At 43.6% G+C, this 14,441-nt stretch overlaps 2 protein-coding genes across 6 annotated transcripts in view; one reads left to right on the plus strand and one right to left on the minus strand.

Moving 5' to 3' along the window:
* Nucleotides 1-353: 353 nt before the first annotated feature.
* On the plus strand, nucleotides 354-6,432 carry tmem178ba (transmembrane protein 178Ba). Its single transcript, XM_060927025.1, has 4 exons — nucleotides 354-750; nucleotides 4,987-5,103; nucleotides 5,819-5,956; nucleotides 6,070-6,432. Exons 1-4 carry the CDS (start codon nucleotides 396-398, stop codon nucleotides 6,321-6,323), a joined length of 864 nt encoding a protein of 287 aa, XP_060783008.1. The 5' UTR covers nucleotides 354-395; the 3' UTR covers nucleotides 6,324-6,432.
* A 321-nt stretch (nucleotides 6,433-6,753) lies between these two features.
* The window catches only part of cnot4a (CCR4-NOT transcription complex, subunit 4a), a 32,423-nt gene continuing 24,735 nt past the window's right edge, over nucleotides 6,754-14,441 (minus strand). For 2 of the 5 annotated variants that reach the window (XM_060928143.1, XM_060928144.1), the window contains exons 11-13: nucleotides 9,653-10,063; nucleotides 9,146-9,391; nucleotides 6,754-8,158 (exon numbers count right to left, since the gene is read on the minus strand). In XM_060928143.1, coding sequence (XP_060784126.1) covers nucleotides 7,842-8,158; nucleotides 9,146-9,391; nucleotides 9,653-10,063 — 974 coding nt within the window. In that variant the 3' untranslated portion in view covers nucleotides 6,754-7,841. Of the gene's footprint in view, nucleotides 8,159-9,145; nucleotides 9,392-9,633; nucleotides 10,064-14,441 lie in introns of all 5 variants that reach the window. The other 3 variants (XM_060928145.1, XM_060928147.1, XM_060928146.1) reach the window with 3 other exon arrangements.

A 14,441-nucleotide genomic window follows, 5' to 3' on the forward strand; every position in this document is an offset into this window, starting at 1 on the left:
CTTGCATTAGAATAATGAATATTTATGCTGGGTTTAAAGGAAAAGGCGCTCATAATATGGACATTATGCTGTGATGAATGAAGCACCTGCTGAAGAAATAGCATGTTTTTATTTTGTTCACTGCAGTGAAATCTTTCCCTTTTGCTCGCTTGCTGTAAAGCAGTGAATGCGGCTCCAGGAAGACCAGAAAGGTCGGATGTGATTCGCCGGAGTCTCGTGCATGCAGCCAGTGAAACCTGCCGTTAACGGCGGATTAAACCTGAACAGCCCGTGTATGATTAATCTAAAGCGCATGTGAACATTATTCTGCTGTCCGAGCATGCTGAGATTGTTTTTGATCGGATGGAGCTGCTGGTCCTGATGCTGCGGCCTGCCTGAGCGGATCCGCTGCTGCCATGGCGATGGGTAAATGGCTGCTGTACACCGGTCTCGCGCTTTCTCTGCTCGCTTTGTGCTTCCTCACGGTCGCTATATCCTCCGATCACTGGTACGAAACGGACGCCAGGAGGTACAAAGAGCGCTGCCGGGCTTTCTCGAGCCGTCGCACCGACCCGGGCTTCATCTACATCCCGAGCCACAGCCTCCCGCTGCACGAGCCGCGGCCACTGATGCTGCGCGAGCGGAGGGAGCTGTTCGGTGCGAGCGCGACAGACGAGTGCAAGCGCCACTACAATTCCACCACCCTGGGGCTGTGGAGCAAATGCTACCGGCTCGGCTTCGACCGCAACATCGAGGAGCTCATTAAGAAAGGTGACACCTTCATCAGCCTGTTTTTTTTTCTTTTCCCCCATCCTCTTGTATTAATTGCATGGTTAATAAATCAGCTGAAGCCATGACAGTGTTGACAATCATGTTTTTATTATTACAGTGCTTAAAGGCCACATCACTTCACACATCAAGCTCCCAGTGTGAAACATGCTGAGATGTGACAAACCCTTCCACAAACATTTGTCCTCAGACATAAGCTATTGCACTGCATTGCATTGTATATCCATCCATCCATCCATCCATTCATCCATTATCTGGAGCCTATCCCAGCTGACTATGTGTGAGAGGCGGGGTACACCCTGGACAAGTCACCAGATCATCGCAGGCCTGACACATAGACACAAACAACCATTCATACTCACATTCACACCTACAGTCAATTTGGAGTCACCTAACCTGCATGTGGTGGAAACCAGAGCACCACGCAGACAACATGCAAACTCGACACAGAAAGGCCCTCGTTGGCCGTTGGGCTCAAACCCAGGACCTTCTTGCTGTGAGGCGACAGTGCTAACCACTGCGCTGCCATTATCTCATCTCATTATCTCTAGCCGCTTTATCCTGTTCTACAGGCAAGCTGGAGCCTATCCCAGCTGACTACGGGCGAAAGGCGGGGTACACCCTGGACAAGTCGCCAGGTCATCACAGGGCTGATACATAGACACAGACAACCATTCACACTCACATTCACACCTATGGTTGTCTGTGTCTATGTATCAGCCCTATGATGACCTGGCGACTTGTCCAGGGTGTACCCCGCCTTTCGCCCGTAGTCAGCTGGGATAGGCTCCAGCTTGCCTGTAGAACAAACTCGACACAGAAAGGCCCTCGTTGGCCGTTGGGCTCAAACCCAGGACCTTCTTGCTGTGAGGCGACAGTGCTAACCACTGCGCCGCCATTATCTCATCTCATGCAAACTCGACACAGAAAGGCCCTCGTTGGCCGTTGGGCTCAAACCCAGGACCTTCTTGCTGTGAGGCGACAGTGCTAACCACTGCGCCGCCATTATCTCATCTCATTATCTCTAGCCGCTTTATCCTGTTCTACAGGCAAGCTGGAGCCTATCCCAGCTGACTACGGGTGAAATGCGGGGTACACCCTGGACAAGTCACCAGGTCATCACAGGGCTGATACATAGACACAGACAACCATTCACACTCACATTCACACCTACGGTCAATTTAGAACATGCAAACTCTGCACAGAAAGGCCCTCGCCAGCCACGGGGCTCGAACCCGGACCTTCTTGCTGTGAGGCAACAGTGCTAACCACTACACCATCGTGCCACCCAATCATTGTAAAATCAAGCTTTTCCCAGCTCCATTTTGCAATTAAATATTTATTTATTTATGCCTTTTATAAGCTGTATGAGGTTATTAACCACTTTCTAAATATTAGCAAAGAGATATACAATGCGGGTGGCACGATGGTGTTGTGGTTATCGAATCTTTAGGAGCCACAAATGTTCTCTGATTGATATAGGGTTAAGTAGTTCATATACAATGTAATTTAATGAATAAAAGTATGCTACTTGAATGGAAATCTAAAATGTATTATTATTATTAGTAGTAGTATAATTTGTCAATCATCAATGTCCTATCCATCCATCCATCCATCCATTTTCTGTAGCCGCTTATCCTGTCCTACAGGGTTGCAGGCAAGCTGGAGCCTATCCCAGCTGACTACGGGTGCACCAGTTACCCTAACCTGCATGTGGCGGAAACCGGAACACCACGCAGACATGGGGAGAACATTTAAACCCGACACAGAAAGGCCATCATTGGCCGTTGGACTCGAACCCAGGACCTTCTTGCTGTGAGGCAACAGTGCTAACCACTACACCACCGTGCCGCCATGATTATTATTATTAGTAGTAGTAGTATCATTTGTCAATCATCAATGTCCCATGCATCCATCCATTATCTGTAGTCACTTATCCTGTTCTACAGGGTCGCAGGCAAGCTGGAGCCTATCCCAGCTGACTACGGGCGAAAGGCGGGGTACACCCTGGACAAGTCGCCAGGTCATCACAGGGCTGACACATAGACAACCATTCACACTCACATTCACACCTACGGTCAATTTAGAGTCACCAGTTAACCTAACCTGCATGCCTTTGGACTGTGGGGGAAACCGGAGCACCCGAAGAAAACCCACGCGGACACGGGGAGAACATGCAAACTCCACACAGAAAGGCCCTCGCCGGCCGCTGGGCTTGAACCCAGGACCTTCTTGATGTTAGGCGACAGCGCTAACCACTACACCACCGTGCCACAGTATGCAATAATGACTGAATTTTAGATTTCCATTCAAGTAGCATACTTTTATTCATTAAATTACATTGTATATGAACTACTTAACCCTATATCAATCAGAGAACATTTGTGGCTCCTAAATATTTGATAACCACAACACCATCGTGCCACCCGCATTGTATATCTCTTTGCTAATATTTAGAAAGTGGTTAATAACCTCATACAGCTTATAAAAGGCATAAATAAATATTTAATTGCAAAATGGAGCTGGGAAAAGCTTGATTTTACAATGATTGGGTGGCACGATGGTGTAGTGATTAGCACTGTTGCCTCACAGCAAGAAGGTCCTGGGTTCGAGTTCAGTGGCCAACAGGGACCTTTCTGTGTGGAGTTTGCTTGTTCTCCTCGTGTCTGCATGGGTTTCCTCCGGGTGCTCTGGTTTCCCTCACTGTCCAAAGACATGCAGGTTAGGCTAATTGTTGGCTCTAAATTGACCGTGAGTGTGAATGGTTGTGTGTCTCTGTCAGTCCTACGATAATTTGGCAACTTGTACCCCGCCTCTCGCCCATAGTCAGCTGGAATAGGCTCCAGCTTGCCTGCGACCCTGTAGAACAGGATAAGCAGCTACAGATAATGGATGGATGAATGGATGGATGGATGGGCGGCACAGCCGTGTAGTGGTTAGCACTGTTGCCTCACAGCAAGAAGGGTCTGGGTTCAAGCTCAGTGGTCAGCAGGGGCCTTTCTGTGTGGTGTTTGCGTGTTCTTCCCATGTCCGTGTGGGTTTCCTCTACAGTCCAAAACATGCAGTTAGGTTAACATGGGGCAGCCATGGCCTAAAGGTTGGGTGGAAGTACACCTGAGCAAGGCACGTAACCCCCAACTGCTCCCCGGGCACTGTAATATGGCTGCCCACTATGGGTATATGTGTTTTCATTGCTCACTTGTGTGTTCAAATGGGTTAAATGCAGAGGAGGAATTTCACTGGGATTAAGTCCGTGCTTGAATGTATGTTTGATAAATAAAGGCTTCTTTTCTTGTCTTGAATACCACATACAGTATATAGATATGGACCATATGATCACATATGTACATTTTGTACAGACAAAAGCCATCTGTGTAGCTGACTCATGCTGATGCTCATTATGAAGAATACCACTGGTTCTTTTCCTTTTCTTTTGTCTCAGCTCCAGTCTCTCATATCTCTATTCATACATTCAGGGCTTTCCCCAGAAAAAAAATATCAGAGTGGTGCTACTGATGTTGAGCACAGCCCATAAGGGTTGGCCCAGAGGGCCTTGAAGGCTACTTGGGGGATCCAGGGGCATGCTTACCGGGAAAATTTTGAAATTAGAGACTTCAAATGGTGCATTCTGGTGGCATCTAGGGCTAATTTAGGCACAATTCAACTTTATTAAATTTGCTGATTTTTACCTTGTCAAATATACAAGGGGCAAAATTTAAAAATCAAAATTATATTTGAAATGAAAACACTTTGTAGCACACCTCTTCATTTTCCAGTTCCAGGATGCCAGGAGCAGAATCGAGGTCAAATCATGCAACAACACCATCTAGTGACCAGCGCCTAGAAGGTGGTTTTTTGTATGGTTGCGAATGGCAGTCAGTGTACGCAGCGAAATCCTTTATTTTCACTTCTGGGTTGAGTACCAGGATAGTCTAGACCTATATATTACAATATCTTCCTATTTCTATAATAATTACTCATTTTCAGAAGGTAATAGGAGATATTTAGGTGCGGAAAGTACTCTGCATTGTTTAATTTATGGTATTGATTTTCTTTTTTTTTTTTGGTGTGCAAGTGACCGCGCGGCACTGACCGTCACACAGCGCAGCGAAGTGCCACATATCCACGCTTTGGGGAAAGCCCTGACATTGCAACTTGCTCTTGTGTCACCTGATAACACTTGGCCTAAACTTGAACTTTCCTTTAAAATACACTTAGGGATTATTGAGAGGTGCTCCTACATCAAGTACTACTACACTTCATCAACTTTGGTGCGAAAGGATATCTCTTACAATATCACCAAGACCATTCAGCAGGACGACTGGCATGCCTTACGTAAGTGAGATGTGCTCTATATTAAGATATTAAGAGAATATACTGATCTGTGACACTTTCATATCGATCAGGGGTTCAGAGACCCCTTGAAATGTAAAATAAATTCTTTGGACATCCTTAGTCAAGATTTATTCATGTACATAGTCCACCTGTTCAAATATTTTGCACATTTGATTGTACTTGACATTAACCCCTCCAGACATAATGTGTACAGTTGACACATGAAGCTCCATAGCATTTTTCCTCGTGTCCGAAGGGGTTATTTATTGGTTTACTTGGATATGAGTAAGAAAAAAAAAAAGAGGAAATTCTACCCAATCAGTGAGCAAGGCAAGCAGGATTGTAGCGAGAATTTACAGACCACAAACACTTTTTACATTCATCTAGGTATTTTATGTACTATGAATATATTCATTGTCCAGCTGTCATCCCCTGCATTCAGCACCACCTTTTATGCCTCTAGCAACGGCCTGGTAAAAATACATACCGAATCCATACCGCTGCCTTCACATGCTACATCATATTAACTAACCTACTCTACTGTTCAAGCTGACTTCACACTTTATGGCCTATCAGTAATAAATTAAGATGATTATCATTCCAGAAAATTAATGCCTCAAGGGGTTAAATGTCTAAGATAATACACCATGCCACTGTATCACATGGACAAAGATAACTGGAAATCTTGGACATTTGATGCACAACTTATCCTCAGATCTGCGCCGGATGACAGCAGCGTTCATGGGCATGGCTCTGTCCATCATCCTGTTTGGCTGGACAATAGGACTACTGGGCTGTTGCTGGGATCAGGGCCTCATGCACTATGTGGCTGGCCTGCTCTTCCTTATGGGAGGTAGGACTTGTAGCATCAAAATGACTGCACATCTGTCTTGATGTCATTTCCCTTTTCAAGCTCTTTTTTTCTCCCCCATTAAAATGTTCTTAACGGTGTGGTTTTTATCATAGGCACATTTTGCATCATTGCCCTGTGTACTTGCGTGGCTGGCATCAATTTCGAACTTTCCCGCTACCCACGCTACATGTTCAGCCTCCCGGATGACATAAGCCACGGTTACGGCTGGTCCATGTTCAGCGCCTGGTGCGGTTTGGGTCTGACACTCATTGCTGGTTTCTTCTGCACTCTGTCACCTTCTATTCAACCTCCACCGAGCCGTACTCCCTACCCCAAATCCCGCATGGAGAATGGCATGGTGTGCTAAACTATCGAAAGGGCTGGAGGAGTGAAAGAATACAAGCCTTAACCATAAGGCACATCCTGAACTTTTTAAAGGGAGTTGAACACTACATGTAAGTGTGGACAGCCTGTGTGTGGACCTGTGCTATAAAATAGTTGTACAGATATATAAAAGCGCTTGTCTTGATGTGATCAGAATACCCTCGATGGAGCAGTTCTTGTTCTGTTTCAGTGTGCATTTTCTTGATTTGACGACAAAAAAAAAATCCTAACATTTCACAAGACACAAAGCCATCAAAGTTAAATATACACCTCATGAAAAGAACATCAGTAACACTACACGCTATTGTGATGTGCTCATTAGATAATAAAAACTTACTTAAAAAAACCCTTGTACATAATTTCTTTACTCCATGACACAGAAATAAGACGGAAAAAACAGATTAAAACAGAGGCACTGAGTATTCAATTTTATTTAGGATTTTGTTGTTCCAGGTCTGCAGAAAAGTCAACTCTTACTTTTTTAGCTCTTCACTTTGTATTAAATGTGTTATCTCAGCAGCATGTTTAAAAACAAATAGGTTGTACTATATTGAATTTTTCCTGAAAGGATGAATGAGATCTGAAAATACTGCTTAGTACGGGCCACACAGTAGACAAAAAAAAAAAAAAGGAGAGAAATGATTAGGAGGGCCTGAATTGGCTAGGTGGTGTTACTAAAACAGTCATCACTAGAGCTCACGTTATCAGCATTTTACCTGCCATTTTTTGCCACCCTTCTTTAGCTTTATCACAACTATGTATTTCAGATAGTCATGCTTAGCAACTGTGCACTGCAGTCCTAATGCTTCTCACTAGAAGTGGAGTGACAAAGTGCCACATGGTGGCATCTTTCACCCACTGTAGGTAATGTGGTAGTGAGATAGGCCCCAAACCCCCATCCATCAGCAGGGCAGCGCTCCATCCTCTGATACAGAGGTACAGCAGTGACTCCCTGCTTGCTGTCTGGGGTGCATCAGGGGTCTTTAAATCGATGCTTTGTGGCATTAAGACTCCTATGTGCATACACACCATGCTTACACAAGGGTAAGGCTCCGTTTTCATAACCCCCTATTTCTGTGAGCCAATATAAGACTGTCCAAACATCATTGACAAGTATTTCCTTCCTATGAAATGACTGTTCAAATGACCTCACTGATAAACTAGTCATTAAGATCCCTGTCATTAAGTAACACATTCACAGTATTAGATCAAAATTGGAGCCTAGAACAGACGAGTATTGTATGAGTTTTTAACCATTATTAATAGTGTGCGCATTGAATGTTTTTTAAACCCTCCTTGATTGCTTACCTATGAACCATGGCCTTCCGCCCTCACCAAACTGTTTGTTAATGTGCGCCTCAAAATACAGGAGAGAGGAGGGGAATAATGGAGAGGGACAGGGGGTCAGACAAATAAGAGCTTATGTTATTAATGATCAGGATATTTGCCGCATCATTACAGTTAAGTTAACAGGGATGGAAAGAGAGATGAAGTTCTGTCCCTAGTGGCGCTCCATGGCGGCGCTCTGTAGGAGGTCTGTTGTCGTCTGCGCTGGAGGTCTGAAGGCTGTCTGGAAGCCTGGTGGAGGAGAGTGGAAGTGGCTGGGAGGGAGTGATGGAGGAGGGAGGTATGGTGCCCAGTTGCCTCTGTGAAGAGGAAGCCGAACTGCAGAGTCCAGCAGGCCTGAGCGACGAGGCTGAGACACCACTGAACCGCTCGGCCCATCTATCTCAGTCAGAGCTTGTAGAGACTTGAGCCAGTGCGGAGGGTTTTCGTCCTGCACACAGTCCAAATTGCTGCCGGTGGATGCTGGCATGCCTGGAGCAACGAAGCAAGAGAAAACAAGAACAAAAATAGTTGGTATTCCAAGTGGCTTTGCAAAACAGAAAATATTTTTTAAAAAGACATTTTTCTTTCATGAACTGATGTTATTCAGAGTGAATTTTTGCTTGATAGAAATTGAGTAATAAGTTTGTTTTTTTTTTGGGGGGGGGGAGAATTATTCCTATTAAAAAACTATTTTTATTAAAATAAGTCATATCTTAATATTTGAGTATTATTTTGTCTGTAACCATGTCCATGGCGACAGTCAAATATCAGAAGTTTAGAAGCATTTTGTGGTAAGATGATCATAAAAATAAGCTTTCAGTCTTGTATTGATGCACAATTTGATCAAAGAGGTTTTTTTTTTTTTTTTTAGTTGACTTCAGGCTGCATTTACAAAATGTAAATCAAAACCAGTATGTAGTTAGATGATGGAGTTAAGGCATGATATAAAAAAAGTCATAACACAGAAGGCCTTGCTTCTGCCTTTGAGAAAATTAATAGTTTGTTGAAATTACCGATAAAATGTCTGTTTCTTCCTTGGCCTACTGAGTTCTGATTGCAATGTTTATTTTTCCCCCCACTAATATCAGTATTCATGACCATCCTTTGCTCTGTTCATCTCAAATTTGCTTGCGTTGATGTTATAGGGATGAAATGACTCTGTACCTAAACTCCTGATGTTACAGTTTATTCAAGAACAGCAAGTACAGGCTCTTTTGCAGATTTTTTTTTTGGGGGGGGCGCCAAAAACACCAAAACAAAGCAAAACGTGGAATGGGTAATTAAGGCACCTGCTCTGAATCAGCCCTGGAGGTCAAGTCCTAGCTGGAAATGTGCCCAGCCCAGGTGTGTTCATTTATCAGAGATACTGGTACCATCGATACACACGTTAAATATTCAGATGACCAAAGGTCTTTAATAAGTCAGATGTACTGAGTGCCCTGTTTTAAAAACCTTTGAATATGTAATTTAAAGTACCAGTGATGATTGCTGGGTCCATCCAGCTCGTTGTGCCATCCCAGCTCAGACTGTGCGATAGTCCCACTGATCCTGTCGGGACCCCCATGTGGTTCATACTGGAGGTGGATGAAGAGGAGGAAGAGGAAGAGGATGATGTGGAATTTGGGATGCCTCCGAAGTTGATGTTGATATTTGGAAGGAGTGCTCTCAGGCCGTCCTGCCACTCTTTCACGTTTATGCTTTCCACTGAACCGCTGTTTTCTGCTAAAGAAGGAAAAAGATTAAGCTTAAATGCGAATTAAAGAGACAACTGCAGTGCATCTGAATCAAATGTCCTAAGCACACAAACAACTGGGAAGGAGTTCAAAAACATGGTACATGGATCATCATTTTGCAGCTGGGCAGCTGTGACTAGCCCAGGTGTCACTATTTATCATCTGTAGATGCAGTTATATATTTAGGTTTAAAAAAAAAAAAAAAAAAAAAAAAAAAAAAGGGTGTTTAACCTGCTGTGTGTATGTGCACCTGATATAGTGATTCCCCCGAGGCCTGTGCCGTGGTGTTGTGGTGGACAGTTTGGATCTAGGAAATGGCTGTGTGTGATGTGGTTTAAATGTGCAAAGTTATTGCGCGAGGGCAGGCCCATCCAGGGCTGGCGTGTAGGGGTGGTGTGGGCGTGTGTGGGCAGGCTGAAGGAGTTGTAGAGGCCTCGGTGCTGCAGTGGAGGAAGGCGTGGCTGGCCATTAGGGAGGAGTGATGGGGAACGTGGTGAGGCTTCTTGCACCGACAGCTCCTTCTCAATGAGGTCAGCCAGTGCTTTCCTTGTCACATCGAACGGGTCGAAGCCTAGATCATCCTCCTGCTGCTGCTGCTTGGCCGAAGAGCCGAAGCCGAAAGCTGCTTGCCAGTCAGTGGATGAGGACACAGGGATGGTGTCTGGAAAAGACATGAACATTCACACTTGAGTACACAGTCGATTGTTCTGTCGCTTTGTTCCTCTAGCATGACTTAAAAGCAGGTGTTTTTCAAAATCACTGGATCATGGCCCATTAGGGGGCCATGAAGCGCCATCTAGTGGGCCACAAACCCACCCCAAGTTGAAGCTAATTTTTTAGTAGGGTACAATTGCTGGGGTGCATCCAACGTCACATCCACCTCATTAGATATGCAAGACATGAAGTGGTGGTCAGTTAAGCTCACCGTTTACAAAATGTTACCATCACTGGAATGCCTTGATAATCGTTAAACTGCCTTATGCTTGTGTTGTTTTGGACTGCTTGAGTCAAACAAAATGTGAAATTGATAAAGTTTCTTCTGGGTTCTCCATGAAGTGATAAAGGGTGAAAGAGCAAAGGATTTTACCAAAAGACAATGAGAAAGGTGGCTCCTGAACCTTTCGCTGCAATGGAAGGGAGGAGAGTCGAAGAATGCTCGAGTCTGCAGTGATCACTTTGTGAAAGATTTGTAAAAATTCCTCAGATTCATTTCGTTTGGATTTGCAAATGACTTTTCTTGCCATTTTCCATTACTTCGTGATGTTTTGAAGTTCAGGAGATGCTTAAGTCCTCAGACAATGTTTTTATTTACTGTTTGATCATGGTCACCATATTGTAAATTAATGCGTATATAATACACGTAATATCCAGGTCTTTAAAGGGGTTTCTGTGGATCTTTGTGAATGATTTACCCGGAAGAGAAGAGCAGAGAGGATTGAGAATCGAGCGGCTGTGGTTTGTTTACACCCGATACTAAAACTTGTAGCGCCCTAGCAACCATCGCACAGACATGTACAAAAAGCCTCAAAAATGCCTCCTTACCCAGGCATAAATACAGGATTTATCTTGTAGTGTCCTGATCCCCAGATCTTTAACCCAGCCACACATAAGGTTGTACTCCTCCATGCTCTTCCAGGTTTTCATCTGTTTGTCTGTGTAGAACGATGTCTGCAGCACCAGGCCGTCTGAGATGGTCGTTGAGATGAATTCAACGGATGGATAATTATCCAACTCATAGGAAAATCCTTGTTTGTTAACATGTAAGAATCTATCCCACTGAGTGGTTTCTATATCCACTTATTTTGAGTGTACTTCTTGGTTTTAAAAGCTTACTTGTTTGCTGTACACAAACATGACAATGAGTTCTTGTGTTAATTGACCAAACTCCAGTTTTGGATTATTAATCCCTTTTGAGTGAGAATGCCCTGCATGCATGGTTTCATGTTGGCTTCTGGCACATCCATACAGTTTTAAAAATACCATACTTACAATTAAAAACAGCTTGCTTTTATTTAAAGGAACAGTCCACCGTATTTCCATAATGAAATATGCTCTTATCTGAATTGAGACGAGCTGCTCCGTACCTCTCCGAGCTTTGCGCGACCTCCCAGTCAGTCAGACGCGCTGTCACTCCTGTTAGCAATGTAGCTAGGCTCAGTATGGCCAACGGTATTTTTTGGGGCTGTAGTTAGATGCGACCAAACTCTTCCGCGTTTTTCCTGTTTACATAGGTTTATATGACCAGTGATATGAAACAAGTTCAGTTACACAAATTGAAACGTGGCGATTTTCTATGCTATGGAAAGTGCGCACTATAATGACAGGCGTACTAACACCTTCTGCGCGCTTCGGCAGCGCATTGATATGGAGCTCAGATATCAATGCGCTGCCGAAGCGCGCAGAAGGTGTTAGTACGCCTGTCATTATAGTGCGGACTTTCCATAGCATAGAAAATCGCCACGTTTCAATTTGTGTAACTGAACTTGTTTCATATCACTGGTCATATAAACCTATGTAAACAGGAAAAACACGGAAGAGTTTGGTCGCATCTAACTACAGCCCCAAAAAATACCGTTGGCCATGCTGAGCCTAGCTACATTGCTAACAGGAGTGACAGCGCGTCTGACTGACTGGGAGGTCGCGCAAAGCTCGGATAGGTACGGAGCAGCTCGTCTCAATTCAGACAAGAGCATATTTCATTATGGAAATACGGTGGACTGTTCCTTTAATTCCTGGGCTCCCATCTGTAACAGGGCGTGAGGTTGCATTCTGTTAATATACTTTACAATTAGATTCTAATAGAATAGATGAGCCAAAATAATTGGTGATCTTTTTTAAATGGGTCCCAACTCGTTACAAGCATGAATAGGTGAGCCTTAAAGTAAATGAGGTTGAGAACCCCTGACTTAAAGGCCATGTTCCTATATGGACATTTATTAAAAATTTAATCTGGCAAAAGAAAATGTGAATCTCAGTATTCATCAGCTAGAGGTCCACAATTATTTGAAAAGAGATAGAGTTCTCTCAGAAAGAATACAGACAGTGATCCAATTTCAGTCCTAATCATGCAGACAAGTTAATCTAGTTTCCTATTACATAATAATAAGAAATTATTATTTTTACTAAGTAATAATAGTAAGAGGCGGCACGGTGGTGTAGTGGTTAGCGCTGTCGCCTCACAGCAAGAAGGTCCTGGGTTCGAACCCCGGGTCCGGCGAGGGCCTTTCTGTGTGGAGTTTGCATGTTCTCCCCGTGTCCGCGTGGGTTTCCTCCGGGTGCTCCGGTTTCCCCCACAGTCCAAAGACATGCAGGTTAGGTTAACTGGTGACTCTAAATTGACCGTAGGTGTGAATGTGAGTGTGAATGGTTGTCTGTGTCTATGTGTCAGCCCTGTGATGACCTGGCGACTTGTCCAGGGTGTACCCCGCCTTTCGCCCGTAGTCAGCTGGGATAGGCTCCAGCTTGCCTGCGACCCTGTAGAAGGATAAAGCGGCTAGAGATAATGAGATGAGATGAGATAATAGTAAGAAGTCAGTCACTGAAAGATGTCCTTGTGAGACAGGACCTAATGACATGACTGAAGATGAAGCTCACAGCAGGAACAGAGAACCGTTTTGCACAGCCTAAATAAAAAGTATATAAGAATATTTGGGCTATTTACTTGAGCTGTTTATTCCTGAACTTTCCACTTACAGAACACATTTTTATTAAAATTGTCATTAGATTCCATTTTGTCTGAAAGCCTACTTGATTTTGAATGAATAAACTGGAATAAATCCATTCAAAAAGCTATGATAATGTGTTTTTTTTTTTTTTAAATCACAGACCCCCTGGCTATGAGAACCACTGGCCTAAATAATGAGCTGGCACTGCATTTCTGTCCAACCAGTCCATGTGTGGGACACAGCTTCCGCTTCAAGACAATCTTATGTACAGTCAATGAAACATGATGGTATTTGGTAGATTAATCAAATCTGTTAGCATGTACAGCACAAATGTTGAGAGATTAGGATTCTGCACCATTAATCAAAACCAAAATAAACAGCCCAGTCTCAAGTACTGCAGACTGACAGCTTGTCAGGGTTTAACAGAGTAACTAACGGAACCTGATATTAAATTTACAGAGTCAGAGATAATGAACAAGTATACCTGGATTGGAAGTGATATCATGGATAACTAATACAATCAACAAGCGCAAATGAAGACACTCTCACACGTATATATTAAATACAGATCACAGGTGTTAACAGACAGTTACGAGATCAAAATATCCAGAGAACATCAGCAAACTGCTTGTTTACGGCATAATCTTGTAAATCACAAAACTACATTTCATTCCAAATGTTGATCCTACATCTTGCTAAAATAAAATATAAAACTTCTTGTCCTACTTTTCTGAATAATTTGTTATGCAGGTTGTTAGTAATGTTGGTCATAATGATTCCTAGGGGTCATTATGATGAGCTATGAACAGGAAAAACTGTTAGCTAATCTGGGTGCAGTGGCAGCTCAGTGGTTAAGGTTCCATTCTCCTGACTGGATGGTCATGTGGTCAAATCCCAGAGCTGGAAGAGAACCTCTGCTGGGCTCAGCCATTTACTCTAGACTTGGTACACACAAAAGGATTTTTCAGGTCAACCGATTTTAAAAAATGTGGGCGACCAGACATAATGACAGATTTAAATCGCAAGAACTCGCACACCAGATGATTCAATCGAGACGCAGGACCGCATACTTAGCAATTATACTGAATGATTTCAGAGTAGAGATTCTGGGGACTCGGGATCGCATCGAAACTTGTTCAGAGTTTGAGAAGGCTTCCCAGTTAGCTTGCTCTCTGTTCAATATTTCAACGCTGTTCCTTTCACACTACACAATTTCTAGTCATAAATAGCAAACATTTGAGATTTACATGTTTGTAAACCCCTCATTATACGGGATTATTTGGGCAAATAACTGCTTCTGACGAGCCTTAAATAGGGAACACCCCACAATTATTAGAAAGGCCAAATCCAGGGTTTCTGCAGGCTTGAACAAGT

This window comes from Neoarius graeffei, chromosome 8 (assembly GCF_027579695.1).
Source record: "Neoarius graeffei isolate fNeoGra1 chromosome 8, fNeoGra1.pri, whole genome shotgun sequence".
NCBI classification, from domain to species: domain Eukaryota; kingdom Metazoa; phylum Chordata; class Actinopteri; order Siluriformes; family Ariidae; genus Neoarius; species Neoarius graeffei.

What these genes read in the sequence shown, in the direction of transcription:
- tmem178ba (XM_060927025.1), top strand. Translation starts at nt 396, where the DNA reads ATGGCGATGGGTAAATGGCTGCTGTACACCGGTCTCGCGCTTTCTCTG. An exon ending in GGACGACTGGCATGCCTTAC is followed by an intron (nt 5,104 to 5,818) that starts GTAAGTGAGATG and finishes ACTTATCCTCAG; the next exon opens with ATCTGCGCCGGATGACAGCA. An exon ending in CCTGCTCTTCCTTATGGGAG is followed by an intron (nt 5,957 to 6,069) that starts GTAGGACTTGTA and finishes TTTTTATCATAG; the next exon opens with GCACATTTTGCATCATTGCC.